Source organism: Cladophialophora yegresii, assembly GCF_000585515.1.
Source record: "Cladophialophora yegresii CBS 114405 chromosome Unknown aczIN-supercont1.1, whole genome shotgun sequence".
Lineage (NCBI taxonomy): Eukaryota > Fungi > Ascomycota > Eurotiomycetes > Chaetothyriales > Herpotrichiellaceae > Cladophialophora > Cladophialophora yegresii.
The window spans coordinates 3,612,628-3,626,651 of record NW_006913045.1 but is presented as its reverse complement, the minus strand read 5'-3'; the positions used below and the strand labels follow the sequence as shown (position 1 = coordinate 3,626,651).

The window sequence follows — 14,024 nt, the reverse complement described above, 5'->3', positions numbered from 1 at the left end:
ACTCCTCGTGAGTCGCGCAGGATTTCCTTGTCACTCTACCTCGTACAGTGTACCACCGTCATCGACCCCAACACTCGTGCACACATGGCAAAGGTGCATTGGGCAAGGGGATCTTGGGGGATTCAATTTTGCCATCAACGGCAGATGGCACTTCCGAGGCGCTTAACGAATGAGATGTTTGCGCTGCTGGCTAGCCAAAATGTGGGTTAATAGAATGACCGCGCGTTAAACAGGGAACCAATTGGCGATGCCGACACTGATGCATCGACGTCACCGCCTTCTCCAGTGCATCAGGTGCTGCCTCGGTGCCTTTTGCCTCGATCCGCTTTTTGAAAACGGCTTTCGAGCTCAGCTCCTCAAACGATCGATCGAGGAGGCTGGTTTGTGTCTTCCGTTTCGGGAGCGCTAGTAATCCTGCTTTTGCCGGGAGAAAATGCTCAAACTTGTTCACGATACAGAGTGCCCGTAACAGCATGTCGGATCCTGGTTGCGGCCCTGTCGTTCCTGCTTCGTCTTGGCCATCTCGACGTCTCGGCTATGCGGCCGCTGCATGGTCGGCGATCCAGAGATACCGGATCGACCCTGACATACCGCTCAAGCTTTCCTTGCGGAGGATCTGCGAGTTTCGAGCGATGAGTCCTAGCGCTTTGCCGTTATGAAGTGGACCACGACGAGATGGCATTCTTTTCCTGCCCCCGAGAGCTAGACCGTACAAGGGGATTTGCGGTCCCCGTTCAGCGCCACTTGCCGAGTTGCTTGCCCAATGCTATAAGGGCCGACGAAACCCTGGCTCGTTGCTTCTTCTGTTCCTTTCTACTGCGTTCATATCGAGCCTATTGCCTTCAAATACCCTCAGCAGCCCAATGAGTACCTGCAAAGTCGGTGTAGCAAGCTACACAATGACGTCTTCTCGATAGACTCTGCCCTTTACTACTTCTATTTGCTTATGGTCTGCAATCGTCTGCTTGTCCTCTTACTTTTACCCGCAATTCGAGCCATTGTGCGAGCATAACCATTACAAGATCTCGTCGACGTCGCATTACATAGTTCAGCCTTGCTTTGTGTACCTGCAAAATGTTTGCTATGCATCGGGCCGGTTGATCAGCATCCCAATTCCAGCATAAGTCGAGTCATCCATCAACCAATAGGTCAATCTTCCCTTGCAACCTGCACCTTTACCCCGCGAAGCGCCTTTCAGCCGTATGCGATTCGGGCGCAGATTGCTGCAAGGCGTCCGTGAACCCAGTTACGCATTCACTGCACGAGGTGCATAGCCGAAAGACCAGGAGAGGCCACGGAAAGGCCCCAGCAGTGTGATACCGGGCTAGTTTCAAAATGGATCAGGCTCTCGGTATCGGCCTGAATGGCGTCAACCTCGCCCTTACCCATCAGGAGAAGGTTCTTGATCCTTTACACCGCAAATATAAGAAGATGCGTGGACAGGGCCCTCAACGAGATCCCGATCTCTACGACAGGAGAACAATGGAAGAGAAAGGTCTTGTGTTGCGGCGTCGAAGAGACGTGGGTTCGGACGAAGAGATTGTTGAAGTGGTGCGACACAGGGGTGAAATCCTGCCTCGACGACCCGGCCGTCCCCATCAGCAACGGAGATCCAGTTCCATGAACAACGCGCGAACAGCAGGAGCAGCCGGTGCTGGTGCTGGGGCTGGTGCTTTAGTTGCCTACAATCGAGGCCGAGATCAAGACCATCATCGGGACAGTTACTACGACTCCGAAGGCTCGGTCCCGCCACGCTCTCGAGTACGCGCGAAATCTTCGTCTGGTCGCTCCCGTCGCAGACGGAGCTCATCTTCCTCCTCCTCGTCCTCCTCGTTGGTTTCATCGACCGAAGAAGAGAAGACCATTCACAAGATGCAACGCAAAAAATGGATAACCGCTGCGTTGGCCAGTGTGGCTACCATTCATGCCGCCTCGAAGGTGTACTCTTCGATTGAGTCGCACGACAAACGTATGGAGAAAGTTCGTGAAGGAAAATTGTCTCCGGAAGAGGCCCACAAGCAACAACGAGCGTCCCGATGGCAGGACGCCGCCGCGATTGGTATTGCCGCGCTGGGCATCAAAGGTGCTGTGAGCGAATGGAATGAAGTGTCCGAAGAACACAATCAGCACAAGGAACTCCTCTCACAGAAGGAGGAACACCACAAAAGGCGGCTGGAGCGAGAACGCCGTGCCCGAGCACGAGAACATGGCGGTTATTACAAGGGACGTGACGGTCGCTGGTATTACGATGGCCCTGTACCCCAGAGTAGTGAAAGTTACCGTGGAGGTGGATCCGGCGCTGGTGGTCACTACGATGACAGACTCGCCATCAAAGATTCGAATCGCGCAAGGGACATGTATGAAGAAGCTGGCGGTGTCTCCCCGGAGTACGATGACACCCGCAGCAGACGGTCTAGGTCTCGACGTGCGGTGAGTCGCGGTCGCGGGAGCGACTACTGATTCCCTTCCTTCTTGTCCCTATTTTCTTTGTTGTGAACAACGACAAGGTTAGGTCGCGAATGCGCTAACGCGCTGTTGGGAGGGAGAAGAACGCGAGAAGCACATCGAAATCGCCGCCACCAAATAACCAGAACAACAAGACACCGGAGAAGACGAGAGCGACCCTGGGCCAACTTGGGGCCGATCTTGGGGAGGAGTTGTTGGGCATTTGACGGAATCTACACCGCTGGGATATGCTATCGAATTCTCAGCATGGCGCTTCGTGGCACTGGGCTGTTTCCTCTTCTCTCCTTCACAGCATCGGCCCAGCTTCAGCATCTCGGAAATACTCTTGAGGAAGACAGATGGGTTTATAACATTGTGACTAGGCAGGACATGCTTTTCGACATTCAGGAGTATCTCTCTCATGCGGATTGGAATCTAGCGATTGCATAGCAAACAAGCGAGCAAATCATGTTGGCGAAGCACTGGGGAGCTGGAAGAGACCAAATGACGATATCGACGTATGCGCGGACGAGACTACGAGACATGACTTGATGAGGATGGGATAGAGTCACCAGGAGTGTCCCTTAGAATGAGAACTTGAAATCCCCTTTTTCCCACCTGTTTTTCGCGGTGCCTCCACGATCATGATATCTTACGCTCGGGGGACGAGTTCTCATCTTCCTCAATCTCGGTTCACGTGACTGTTGTGCACATGATTGCGCGTCAGGGTGAACGCGCCATTAATTACCAATTTCCTGAAACTTCGCTTCCACTCCTTGAATTAAAGCATTCCCATTTCCTGCCGGTTGTTCATCATCACCAGCAGTACGCAAGCCAACCATCACAGCCGCGGAAAAGAGTTCTACGAGGTAGGGCCATGGAGTGGACATCTTCTCTGAAGCGAACACGGAATGGCTCGATTTACTCGGATACAACATCAACATTGCGTCAGCTCAGCGGACACGCGAATAAACGTCGGAGAGCTATGGCGGAGAGAGAAACTCGTAGCACCGCGTCTTGTCACCTGGAAAATCTACCGGCTGAGTTGTTACAACAGATATTCCTCACGGCCATGAACGGAAACTTGCTCACAGCCTCGCCGCGAATCGCTGTGAAGTTGTCAGGAACACAAGCTGTTTACCGCGCTGCCTTTCTCCTGGCTTTCTACAGCCATGACGTTGATAACATGTTCACCATCTACAACTTACACTATCTTGTTCCTATCCTTGATCTTCCGCTTTCCAGCTGGGATGTCAGAAGCATGACACGAGCCGTGCTGAACAGCTCCTGGTGTACATGGGGTCAAGTGAAGATGTGGCTATCAGATAACCTGCTGTACGCTATCACACAGTTCCAAGCCATCGCTAAGGAGAAGTGTCTCCCTCTCTTCATCAAGCGTTTCCTAGAAGGACAGAGCGATCTGGAAGTTCTGCTGGGGCGGTGCATGTCCGGTGAAGATGAGGATAACCGCTGGTTGCAACTAGAGACGTGCATGTGGGACGTCCGCTTGCAGAGGGATAGTGACATCTATGAAGATGAGCAGGAGAAAGACGCTGCGATTGACCGAAATTATGACCTGAATGCTTATACCGCCGATTGGGACTTTGAGCTCATCTTCCAGTGTCAGATGCGAGTTTTTGGGGTTTTGACCCTCGGCGATGAGAAGGCACAAAGTTACAACCTGCATTATAACGATGCCTTTCGCAATGTTGTCGCTCAGATCATAGGATCTGATACCGAGGACGTACAACAGCAACCATCACTGGACTTCTGGCGCCTCCTCGACGAACGAGCCCTGCGGGCAACTCGCAATGCAAATTGGCTGCGCGAGACCCTCGCCATCGAGTACTTCTTCTATGCTGAAGATCAGCCTTACAAAGTTTCTCCACGTCTGTACAGAGCTGCCGCCTTGGCCGACATAATCCTCGAGGAGAGTTCTTATACAGAAGGATCTATTCATGTTCCGGTGCTTTATGTGCTTTTTCAGGTTGACCCCCGGGGTCTACCAAGGGAAGATCCAGCATTGTTAGGCTGGGCAGCAAAAGCCCGTAAAAGGATACTCGATTTCTTTGACAACCTGGGAGATTTGCAGTGCGAAGTGGCTGAACAAAGGCACAAGCGTGGTGACACACTCAACAATGGTGATTGGTGGAGGTATAGCGCTTTGGAACTCGAGTACAGATTCCGGTACGAGATGGATTGGAAAATTGCTTCATACATCAAAACCGGCTCTCTGGGAGAATCACTTCCGGACCCATCAGCTCCCGATTTCACGCAGCCGCTAGAGTGGCTGGGGGAGAGACTCAATTCTTGGCCAAAAGCGCTTGACGAAGCCAGGAAGCTCTCCTACCCTACCCTGAGGGGCAAAGACGTTGATATCTTCCACGGGGACGTCGGTGAAACTTGGGACCACCCCTTCCCCTCTGAGCAAGAAGACGTGGAGCAGGCTCTTTACGACCATTTCGACACGATTGACATAGAAATCGAATGGGACGCAAACTTCCGCCTTGATAGGATTAGCAGAGCGGAGGCTCACTATGCTCTCACTACCCCCGACGCATATTACCAAAGCGATTCCAATACCACATATGACGGGCTTTTCGCCAGACATGGTCTCTGGACCATGGATGAATCCGAGTCCGACGGTGAGGAGAACACGGTCAGTAACGAATGGGACAATGAGGACGAGTACGAAGAGCAAAACAACATCGATGCCGAGGGCCACGTCGGGTGGATGAACAACCTTCGCCATGGACTTCTGGACGAGACACCGATTGAAGTGCACCGCAACCTCTGGGGCCTTGACTTTGCTGTGATGTTCCCGAATGACTTTCACCCAATGCCCTCGACAGACACTGAGTTGATTGAGCCAGTCTACGGGCCACCCCAATGGTTCCATCCAGCAGAGAAGCCATACTTTGAAGAACTTGATCAAGTACACAGTGCGAAGAAGATCCAGAGCACAATCCAGCGGCGCTGAATCGCAATGCAGACGGGTACTTTTTTGCCGCTACTTTAAGCCCAGGTCGTACTGCAGGCTTCAAAATAGTATTGGCGATGTCAACTCGACAGGACCTCCCAATTTATTAACCGAGTCAAATCTCTGCTTCGACCTTCGCAGCCGTGGATAGTTTTCTCGATATATCAGCGGCCAATCTTCAGAAACCCGTCTTCGTATTGGGCATGGGACTCACCTGCGCGACAGGGTTATAAAAGTCCTCTGTGGCATTGGGTACAATCTGGATAGGACCTGATAAGTTCACCACTTGTTTCGCACCGTCGCGGACAAGACTTCTCGCCATATCGGCTTCTCCATCAGAAGCAGCGATGTCTATGCCGGCGCTGATCGTAACCCTCGCTGAAACCCTTCTGGACGTGGCCAAGCTGACACGATATCCGGGGGCAAAGAGTCTCGCTGGGACATTCAGTCAGCGCTGCCAAATTTAAAGCGAGCCGGATGCTTACTGTGGGGACGAACTCGAGGAAACAAAGCCACCCGTATTCCAACGATGCCGGCCGACATCGCAGCCTTATCATACCAGTCGACGCTCGAAGAAGTGTTGCGCCAGCCACTCTCTTCAGGGCCATTGGTGCCCACCACGTGTTCGCTGGGCCTCTGATCTTGCCAATTTTCTCTGTGTTGGAACTGGTCTTTCTAGGATACTCGATTCATACGCAAGGACCTACGTCGCAACTTGGCCAATTCCGAGAGGCCCAAGATCTTGGTACTGTCGGACGCCCTAGGACAGTCAAGCGTCCATCTGAAGCCATGAGGATTTCTGCACTGCGCTGCGGCTAGTGCATCAAACGCCTGAATCATCAATATGTCGTCTTTCGCGCCTAAAGGATGTGGTTCTTTCCGCCTCATGAAGAGATAGAAGGCTACTTTAGGCCTGGGTGGTCTCGAGTCTCGAGTCCATGGCCACGATGCCTTTGCCGACTGCTTTCGGCTGAGTTCTTGGAACGAAAATGTTCCCGCCCCATACCTCATGCTGATATGTGCAATTTCCGAGTTTGAACTGGGTAACCACTGTTACGACATCGGCCTTCCAGCACGACCACATCATGTGAACTCCTGCCAGCAAAGCCATATGTTCCCCTGTGGGCGAAGAGCTGGTCAGGATCTTCAGAAGCCCATAATACGGTGCCATCGACTTTGACAACCTGAGCGTCAAGCACATTGACCGGATCCTAAGTCAGCCTATATTCCGAGGACAGCCAGAAGTGTCCACCACGGAAAATACTTCAATCATACCCATAGAAGCTGTGCGCACAGAAACAATTACGGAATACGGAGTACCACTACCGATTTCGGTGTCCGGGAGATTCCATGTCGCGAAGGTATCATACCCAACCTTCAGCGGCAGAAGACCGGTTCGTGTACATACGCAGGTTGCTTTCATCGGGTCCGCGAGCAGGTCCTATAGAGACACGGCACTAGGATCCTTTTTCAGCTCAGCCTCAATCCGGCTGTGCTCAGTTGTTCCTGCCGACATGTACGGATCATTGATGTGGCCCAGCTTCGCAACGGTCACCGCTGAATGGCAGGTAAGATCGAGTAGTAAGCGTAAGGAGGACTGGTACGCAAGATCCAACAACAACTCGCCCGGATGTCACAAGCGACGATCTTGCAAGCTCTTGACAGTCGCTGCCTTGGGTTGCTACGCAGCCTCTTTCCTGGCACAGCAGCTCCTCCACCCAAGGCTGACCTGTGCTGTCGATGCCAGCACTCTGGACCGACTGTAAAGAGGAATAGTGGTGGACTTGCAGCATGAGGGCTCAAATGCCATGATCAGTGCTCCAGCGTGGCGGACGGGAACTGGCTGTGGCAGGTTGCCTCATACTCGCTCTTACTACCGAAGATGGAAAACAGACAGCTTTCACAGGTCGTGTCGTGGCTGACAACAAAGGAGCCCGCTGTGCTACGATTGGCATGGCGGGTTTTGCTGATGAGGCTCTACTCACGGACAGTGAGCCTTGATTGGGTTAGTGGAGTCTGCACCATGGACCCGGGATCTTGACATAAGCACGACACGCAGACGTTGATGATATGACCGCTCTCGGAAGTGGGACACGGAATCGGAATGCAGAAACTGTTTACGGCTCCCGGAGCATCAACCGGTTTGTTGATGCTTTTACCATACCCAAGCCCAGCTGAGGCCCGCGGGCATCACATTCGCATTCGAGTGTGGTCGCGCCCTAAAGAGCCTCGTCAGTCGACCTCGCGTAGCATAGAATTCCTGCCCCACGAGCAGGATCATCAAGAATCCAGTCTTGTTTTCACAGTAAGGGCAAGCGGGGCGCCATACACTGCCATTCGAACCTCACAGACCATCCAACACCGTTAAGGGAGCAAATGTGTAAGGTCAGCATCGATCTCCAACAGTCAGCAATCCTGGCGGCTGTAATCTCTCTATCTGGTCCTTTGTGTCAGAGCAAGGCTTTCCTCTGGTATGATATTGTGTTGTCAAGCGAATGCCCTCAGGACCGAACACCTGTGGGTGTAAGGCAGCAGAGCAGGAACGATGATGATCGACTCGATCATTTCAGCAGCCTATTTCCGCATACCTATCGCGATCGACATCACAGTATCTTGTCAATGAGCTGACTTGGCCTGATCATGCCATGCGTCCGTAGCTGCGGTGGGATGACAACGACGGAGCGGCTTCGGCGACTCATGTTTGCGTGTGCCATTTCCTCCCCGGTATCTGGGGGAGTATAAAGCAACGATGAACATGGAGCCTCATCTCCTGGCTCGGTCGCCACTTTCACTCATCTGTAGGAGGGGTGCTCGAAGAATCTTCCGGCTAATTATGTATCTTTCCTCAATTATTGCCGTTGCGACCGCCGGTCTGGTCTGTGCGAAGCCCATCAAACAGATCAAACGACAGACTATTCAAGATACATACGACTTCATTATTGCTGGAGGTAGGACAACACCCTTCGGCTGGAGTATCCCGGTGTATGCATGCGTGCTTAGTAGCCATTGTTCATAGGCGGCACTGCAGGGCTTGTCATCGCGAATCGATTGACTGAATGTCCCAATATCAAAGTGCTTGTGCTCGAAAACGGGCCAGTGCCAGATGCGGTTGCCAACACCAAGACGCCAGGCGGGAATCAGTATCTTGCTGGTAAGTTCCGACGATCTGCTCTTCGATTCCCGCTACTGTGACTAACCACTACTCTGCCCAGGTACGGCGGTTGACTACAACTATTATACAGTGCCGCAGAAGAACTTGGACAATCGGATTCTTCCCTATCACAGTACGTGTCCACCCTGCAGCGGTCAAGGCAGAAAGGGAACGAGGGTACTAACCGATGCTTAGGAGGCCGGGGGCTAGGTGGTAGTTCGACAATCAACGGCCTGTACTATGGAAGGGGAAGCGCCAGCGTGTTCGACAAATGGGTCCAAATGGGCAACCCAGGCTGGGGATGGGATGACCTCTACCCTCTAGCCGTCAAGGTGTGTACTATCCACGGCGGTGGCCACTGGACTAAATCGTGGCTAACCGTGCAGCAAACACACTTCAATGCTCCCAACTTCCACGACACCAACGACCACAGTTTCGAGACGTGGGATCCCACAGCATATTCGAATGGAGAGCTCCAGATCGCGTTCCAGGGCTTTGTGCCCGACTCGAATGTCGGCTTCATCCGAGCCGGCGAAGCGATCGGTATCGCTATCGTCAACGAACTCAACAACGGTAACAACACGGGCGTGAAGCAGGGTACCGGGTGTTTTGACAGTCGACTCAGACGCAGCTCCAGCTACGAGGCCTTCTACGTGCCGATCCAGAACCGCACCAATCTCGATGTCCTCCACTATGCGTTCGTCACGGCGATTCAATTCACCAAGAGCAGCAACGGAACATCCATCGCCACGGGCGTGTCCTTTACAGATCAGCCGACAGGGCAGTTCGTCAACGTCAATGCCGCCAAGGAAGTCATCGTCACCATGGGAGCGTTCAACACGCCTCAGCTGCTGATGATCTCGGTGCGTAAGCCCTGCATGTAGACAGTCGCGGCGCTCTTGTTGCTGACATCGCTTCTAATAGGGTACTGGGCCAGAGGCGCAGCTGACCACCAACGGCATCAAGCCAGTGTACATCAACGAGAACGTCGGTCAAAAGTAAGTCTCGGACTCGAACGCGAGAGTCACCGCGGATATTTCTGCCTGTGTACTGACATTCCGTGCCCGCAGCATGAACGACCACTCCGTCTTCAGCATCATGGCCACGGTCCAGCAGTCGGCGTCAACCAGCTCCATAGCCATCAACGACAGCACCCTCGCGGCCGCAGAGCAGCAATTCCTCGGGGACGGAACGGGCCCCTGGTCCGCGCCCTCGGGCATCACCAACGCCTTCCAACAGCTCTCCGACGCGATGCTGCAGGCCATCGGCGCCCAAGCCGTCCTCGACGCCGGCCTGGTCAACCAATCGCACGTCAAGTTCCTGTACGAATCCGTCTTCTACCCCAGCAACGTGGCCCTCTTGCCCGGCAGCTCTGGCTCCAGTGCCTGCTCCTCGGGCAACACTGCCCACTCGCTCCCAATCCCATACTACATCCCGCAGTCCAATCTGTCGTACATCTCACTGACGGCGTCCCCGCTCGTGGCCCTCAGCCGCGGCAGCGTCACGCTCAAATCGTCGTCCATGTCCGACGCCCCCAACATCGACCCAAACTACTACGCCGACCCGACCGATCGGGCCGTGGCGATCAACGCGTTCAAGGACCTTCGCAAACTGCTCGCCCATCCCGCCCTCGCGCAGTACACGGTCGGGCCCGATAACGGCGAGGTCCAGCCTGGGGTGGCGCACGTTCCGGCCAACGCCTCCGACGACGTCATTTTCCAGTACATCCAGGCCAACACGATCCCGAACTGGCACGCCAGCGGCACGTGCCAGATGTTGCCGGAGCGGGATGGCGGCGTCGTTGACCCGAGGCTGCGCGTCTATGGCGTCCAAGGTCTCCGCGTTGCCGACGTGAGTACCGTGCCGAGATTGCCGGATGTGAATCTCCAGGGGCCTGTGTTTATGCTTGCCGAGAAGGCGGCCCTGCTGATCAAGGAGGATTATGGCTTGACTTCAAGTTATTGAGGGGAGGCACAAAGGCTACTCTGTTTCGGTGATCAGGGAGGAACATGGCTTGACTTGTTAAGCTGAAGCATAGAGGGTACTGTATGTGTGCGTGTATGCGTGGTTGTACCCATCAGACGGAGTGGTCTTACTGATGGGAAGGAGGGACGGGGGTGGGAGGGAAGGGTGGGGTGTCATTGAGTTTAACGGTTGACGCTTGGATCGACACAACATGACCTCCCGCTTGACATGGGTTGACTTGACTTGTCTTGACATGATCCGACTTGAAATCACGAGTGTGATGACTCAGGTGAGAAAGGGGCCATGTAAGTAATTGTCAGGGCAAGGGAAGGATAGTATAGAACACAGACCGAGAACGAGGCTGTAGCCGCACACACACACACACACATTCTCACAATCTGACAGGCAGGCGTACAGTAACTCAGTAACTAGATACAGTACAAGTGGATAATTAGCGGCTGGGAGCCTGGGAGGGCATTACAGTACTCCGTACCTCGAGGAAGGAGCCTGCCTTTCCAAACGCCCTTGGCGATCCCGATCACCCGCGTGGAGATCATCGGGCTCCCACGGCTCTTTCTTATATCAAGTGAAGACGTGTCTACCAGCTGCGCAGATCTCAACCGACAGACTAATCCGTAGGTTGTGCCCTGAAGTCGTCAAAGGTAAACACACGCGCTATATGGGTCCCCGCTGCTCTACACCGCGAATACGGAGTACAGCCATACATAAACGGGGTAGAATGCTGTGAAGCATGAATGGCATCGTACTGTACTCCGGACAACCAGTTAGTAAAATTCCTGGCAAAGCATGAAGGGAGTGCCGCCGCCGCTCATGCGGAGTATCTTGCATAATTGAGCGCGGTTTCATTCGACGACTTCAGGGAAAGACGGAGTACAGGAGGGTGAGTTGCTACCCCCCTCTGGAATGCACGCGTAATCGACTACCTAGGTGAGTATTGGGTATTAGGTACATAGGCGACAGAGCTACAGTACAGGAGGGCCAGGATCGAACTGCTGTTCTCTATTCCATTCGCACGCGTCACTATTGTGCCGTAACTCAAGACTCCTCTAGGTAATCTGTAAGAGTAAAATCTTCGCGCGCAACACACTGAACACAATGCCTCTAACTCGCTGCTATAAACATTTTTGATGCTGGAACAAGAAAAGAAGAGCGCCCTGTATGTCGTCTGTCGTCAATCTGTACCCCGTACAGTATCCGAAGCTCCCAGGTTAGGCGAGATGCAAGCTCGCGGATCGGTAATCAAGAGATCTCGGCGGACGGACAAATACTCGATCCATCATTCAGCAACCATACACGTAGTAGACCAGCCAAACTTTTATCAAGCAGCTAACCAGACCCGGACGGCGGGAATGAGGGGGAACAGTGAGATGCCTTGCAATGACGCCTCCGTATGAGTAGACAGTCGCGCTGTCAAGCACTATCTCACTGACCCCTTGCCTCCGCGACGACCTTGTACGAACTTGTCTTGATGCTCTTCGGTTTCGACTTGGGATAGAGACTGCAGCTCGATCCGACGCTCGTCGAGACCGCGACAGTGCCGAATCCATCCGCCGTGGCGCCAGTGCCTGTTGACGCGGGATTCGAGGACGACCGCTTATGGTAACTTGCCCCCACGCACTCAATCCCGTCACCCAACTCGACATACCCGAATTCGGGTTTCAGTTCGCCGAGCCGTTCGACAATCTCCTCGTTCCAGATGCCGTAGACTTTCGTCTTCTCCAGCAGCCAGTATGGGTTGAGCAGCGTGCAGGGCGAGTCCAAGTCGATGAAGCGTATCCTCACGTACTCGAGGCTCGGGAATAACGGCAAGGCCTCCACAGTCTGGAGCACCAGTCGTTCAAAGGCCTTGATGAAGACGAGATTCGTGATGCCCGCTCCGTCTGCAATCACGCCGCCTAATTCGTGGATGATGAGTTCGCCCGTGTCGGGATCTATTTCCGTGACGCGTTGCCGGCAGCACGATTTCACGACGAGCTCAAGGTGCTTGAGTCTGGGCTCTTCCTTCTGCAACGAGAGCGCTGAGATGGCGCTGGTCCAGAGACATTCGCAGACTTTGCCGGTAAATGAGAGCGACTCCAGATGAGGGAGGACCTGGCCGAGGCTTTCGCATAGATGTTGAGTTTGATGGGCGTGCAAAATCGGTGACCCGGGGAAGCTCGAGCCCAGCGTTGTGGGATCTTTGCTGTACATTCCATCGAGGGAGATATTAATGTGTCGAAGCTGAGAGGGCAGGCGGGCCAGAATCTCGTTAATGGTGACGTCGGCCTCGTAGCGCGGTTTGGCGTAGCCGCAATGCCATTCTTCCACGTTCGGGAGAGCCTTCTCGATGGTCGCCCAATGGGTGTACTCGCGCATAATATTCCATGCCCCTCGCATGGCGAAGGTGCGGATGTTGGGTAACTGTTCGAGGCGCTGGTTCGGATTGGGAAACAGCGTCTGAGGAAACTGTCGGATCATGTTTGACTTCTTGCAGTGGCCACCTTCGAGGGTAAACACACGGGCGTGGGGAAAGAAACAGTTGATGTGCGAGAAGATCTCCGACAGCGTCGCCGAGTAGACGCATAGTTTGAAGCTGAAGCTCAACGGGTCAAGCGCGGGCATCAGGTCTCGCTCGTGGGCTGGGAAATTGGCGAGCTGGTGGAATGCATTGCTGCCGTCGAGGAGAAGCCCAGGGCCGAGAAAAGGATTCAAGGCGCGGTCGTCAAGAGATGCTTTGTCTCCCCAGACCGGCACCCAGAACTCGATATGTCGCACGAGCCGCGTGAGATGCGAATGGTTGCAGAAGAACTCCTCCGATTCTTTCAACCCGGCTCTTGTGCCCTTGATCTTGATGTGTCGGTATATCCGTTCTTGCACCAAGTCGCGCCAGGTGGGTGAGACCAAGGCAAGGTCTGAGACGGCCTTCCTCCGCGGATGTCGCATGAGTGACGATACGCTCTTTCCTCGCAATGATGTCGACCCGGCGTAGACCGAATGCATGTCTCCAAAGATGAAGTCGAGCACTTTACCCTGGACTTCCAGTGGCAGGTCACTCAGCGACGATGGTTGCCTTGACGTGTCGTGCTGGGTTCCAGCCGTCTCAGCCGTCTCCGTATTTTGAACCGGCAAGTCCGTCCCCCGTATGGTAAGAACTCCCATGGTTTTCCCAGCTTGATCGAGGGCGTCGGCCACGGACGGGGCTCGTTTCCGAGGCGTCATTAGGGGGAAAGCAACGTCTGAGCGGGAGACCTTGGAGGGTGGTACTGAATGCCGCCCTTGAAGATCTTGCGCCGCTGTCGGGTTGTCGAGGACTACTTCTTGTACAGGCATTGTGAGGAGACTGCGCCGGCCTCGAAGGCCGCACTCACGACACGCACAGGATTCTTGTTGTCAGGCGTAGACGATCGAGGCCGGTTACTGGGATTGCTGGCCGTTTCGGAGGGTGGAATGCGGAGCAGCTGAATGCTTCGGGCGGAATTTGCT

General features: G+C 54.1%; 5 protein-coding genes across 5 annotated transcripts; 3 read left to right on the top strand and 2 right to left on the bottom strand.

Annotated features, from left to right (window-relative positions):
- Positions 1 to 1,335: 1,335 nt before the first annotated feature.
- A1O7_01304 (uncharacterized protein) lies at positions 1,336 to 2,460 on the top strand (the record flags this gene model as incomplete). Its single annotated transcript, XM_007755342.1, has 1 exon — positions 1,336 to 2,460. One exon carries the CDS (start codon positions 1,336 to 1,338, stop codon positions 2,458 to 2,460), a length of 1,125 nt encoding a protein of 374 aa, XP_007753532.1.
- A 1,057-nt stretch (positions 2,461 to 3,517) lies between these two features.
- Positions 3,518 to 5,425, top strand: A1O7_01303 (uncharacterized protein; the record flags this gene model as incomplete). Its single annotated transcript, XM_007755341.1, has 1 exon — positions 3,518 to 5,425. One exon carries the CDS (start codon positions 3,518 to 3,520, stop codon positions 5,423 to 5,425), a length of 1,908 nt encoding a protein of 635 aa, XP_007753531.1.
- A 178-nt stretch (positions 5,426 to 5,603) lies between these two features.
- A1O7_01302 (uncharacterized protein) lies at positions 5,604 to 6,436 on the bottom strand (the record flags this gene model as incomplete). The annotated part of the gene is made up of 3 exons (XM_007755340.1): positions 5,604 to 5,860; positions 5,911 to 6,066; positions 6,133 to 6,436. 3 exons carry the CDS (start codon positions 6,434 to 6,436, stop codon positions 5,604 to 5,606), a joined length of 717 nt encoding a protein of 238 aa, XP_007753530.1.
- Positions 6,437 to 8,258: 1,822 nt separating this feature from the next.
- A1O7_01301 (uncharacterized protein) lies at positions 8,259 to 10,541 on the top strand (the record flags this gene model as incomplete). Its single annotated transcript, XM_007755339.1, has 7 exons — positions 8,259 to 8,373; positions 8,442 to 8,576; positions 8,638 to 8,709; positions 8,772 to 8,908; positions 8,963 to 9,439; positions 9,501 to 9,574; positions 9,647 to 10,541. 7 exons carry the CDS (start codon positions 8,259 to 8,261, stop codon positions 10,539 to 10,541), a joined length of 1,905 nt encoding a protein of 634 aa, XP_007753529.1.
- Positions 10,542 to 11,984: 1,443 nt separating this feature from the next.
- A1O7_01300 (uncharacterized protein) lies at positions 11,985 to 13,871 on the bottom strand (the record flags this gene model as incomplete). The annotated part of the gene is made up of 1 exon (XM_007755338.1): positions 11,985 to 13,871. The coding sequence occupies one exon, from the start codon at positions 13,869 to 13,871 to the stop codon at positions 11,985 to 11,987; it is 1,887 nt and encodes a 628-aa protein (XP_007753528.1).
- Between the last annotated feature and the right edge of the window lie 153 nt (positions 13,872 to 14,024).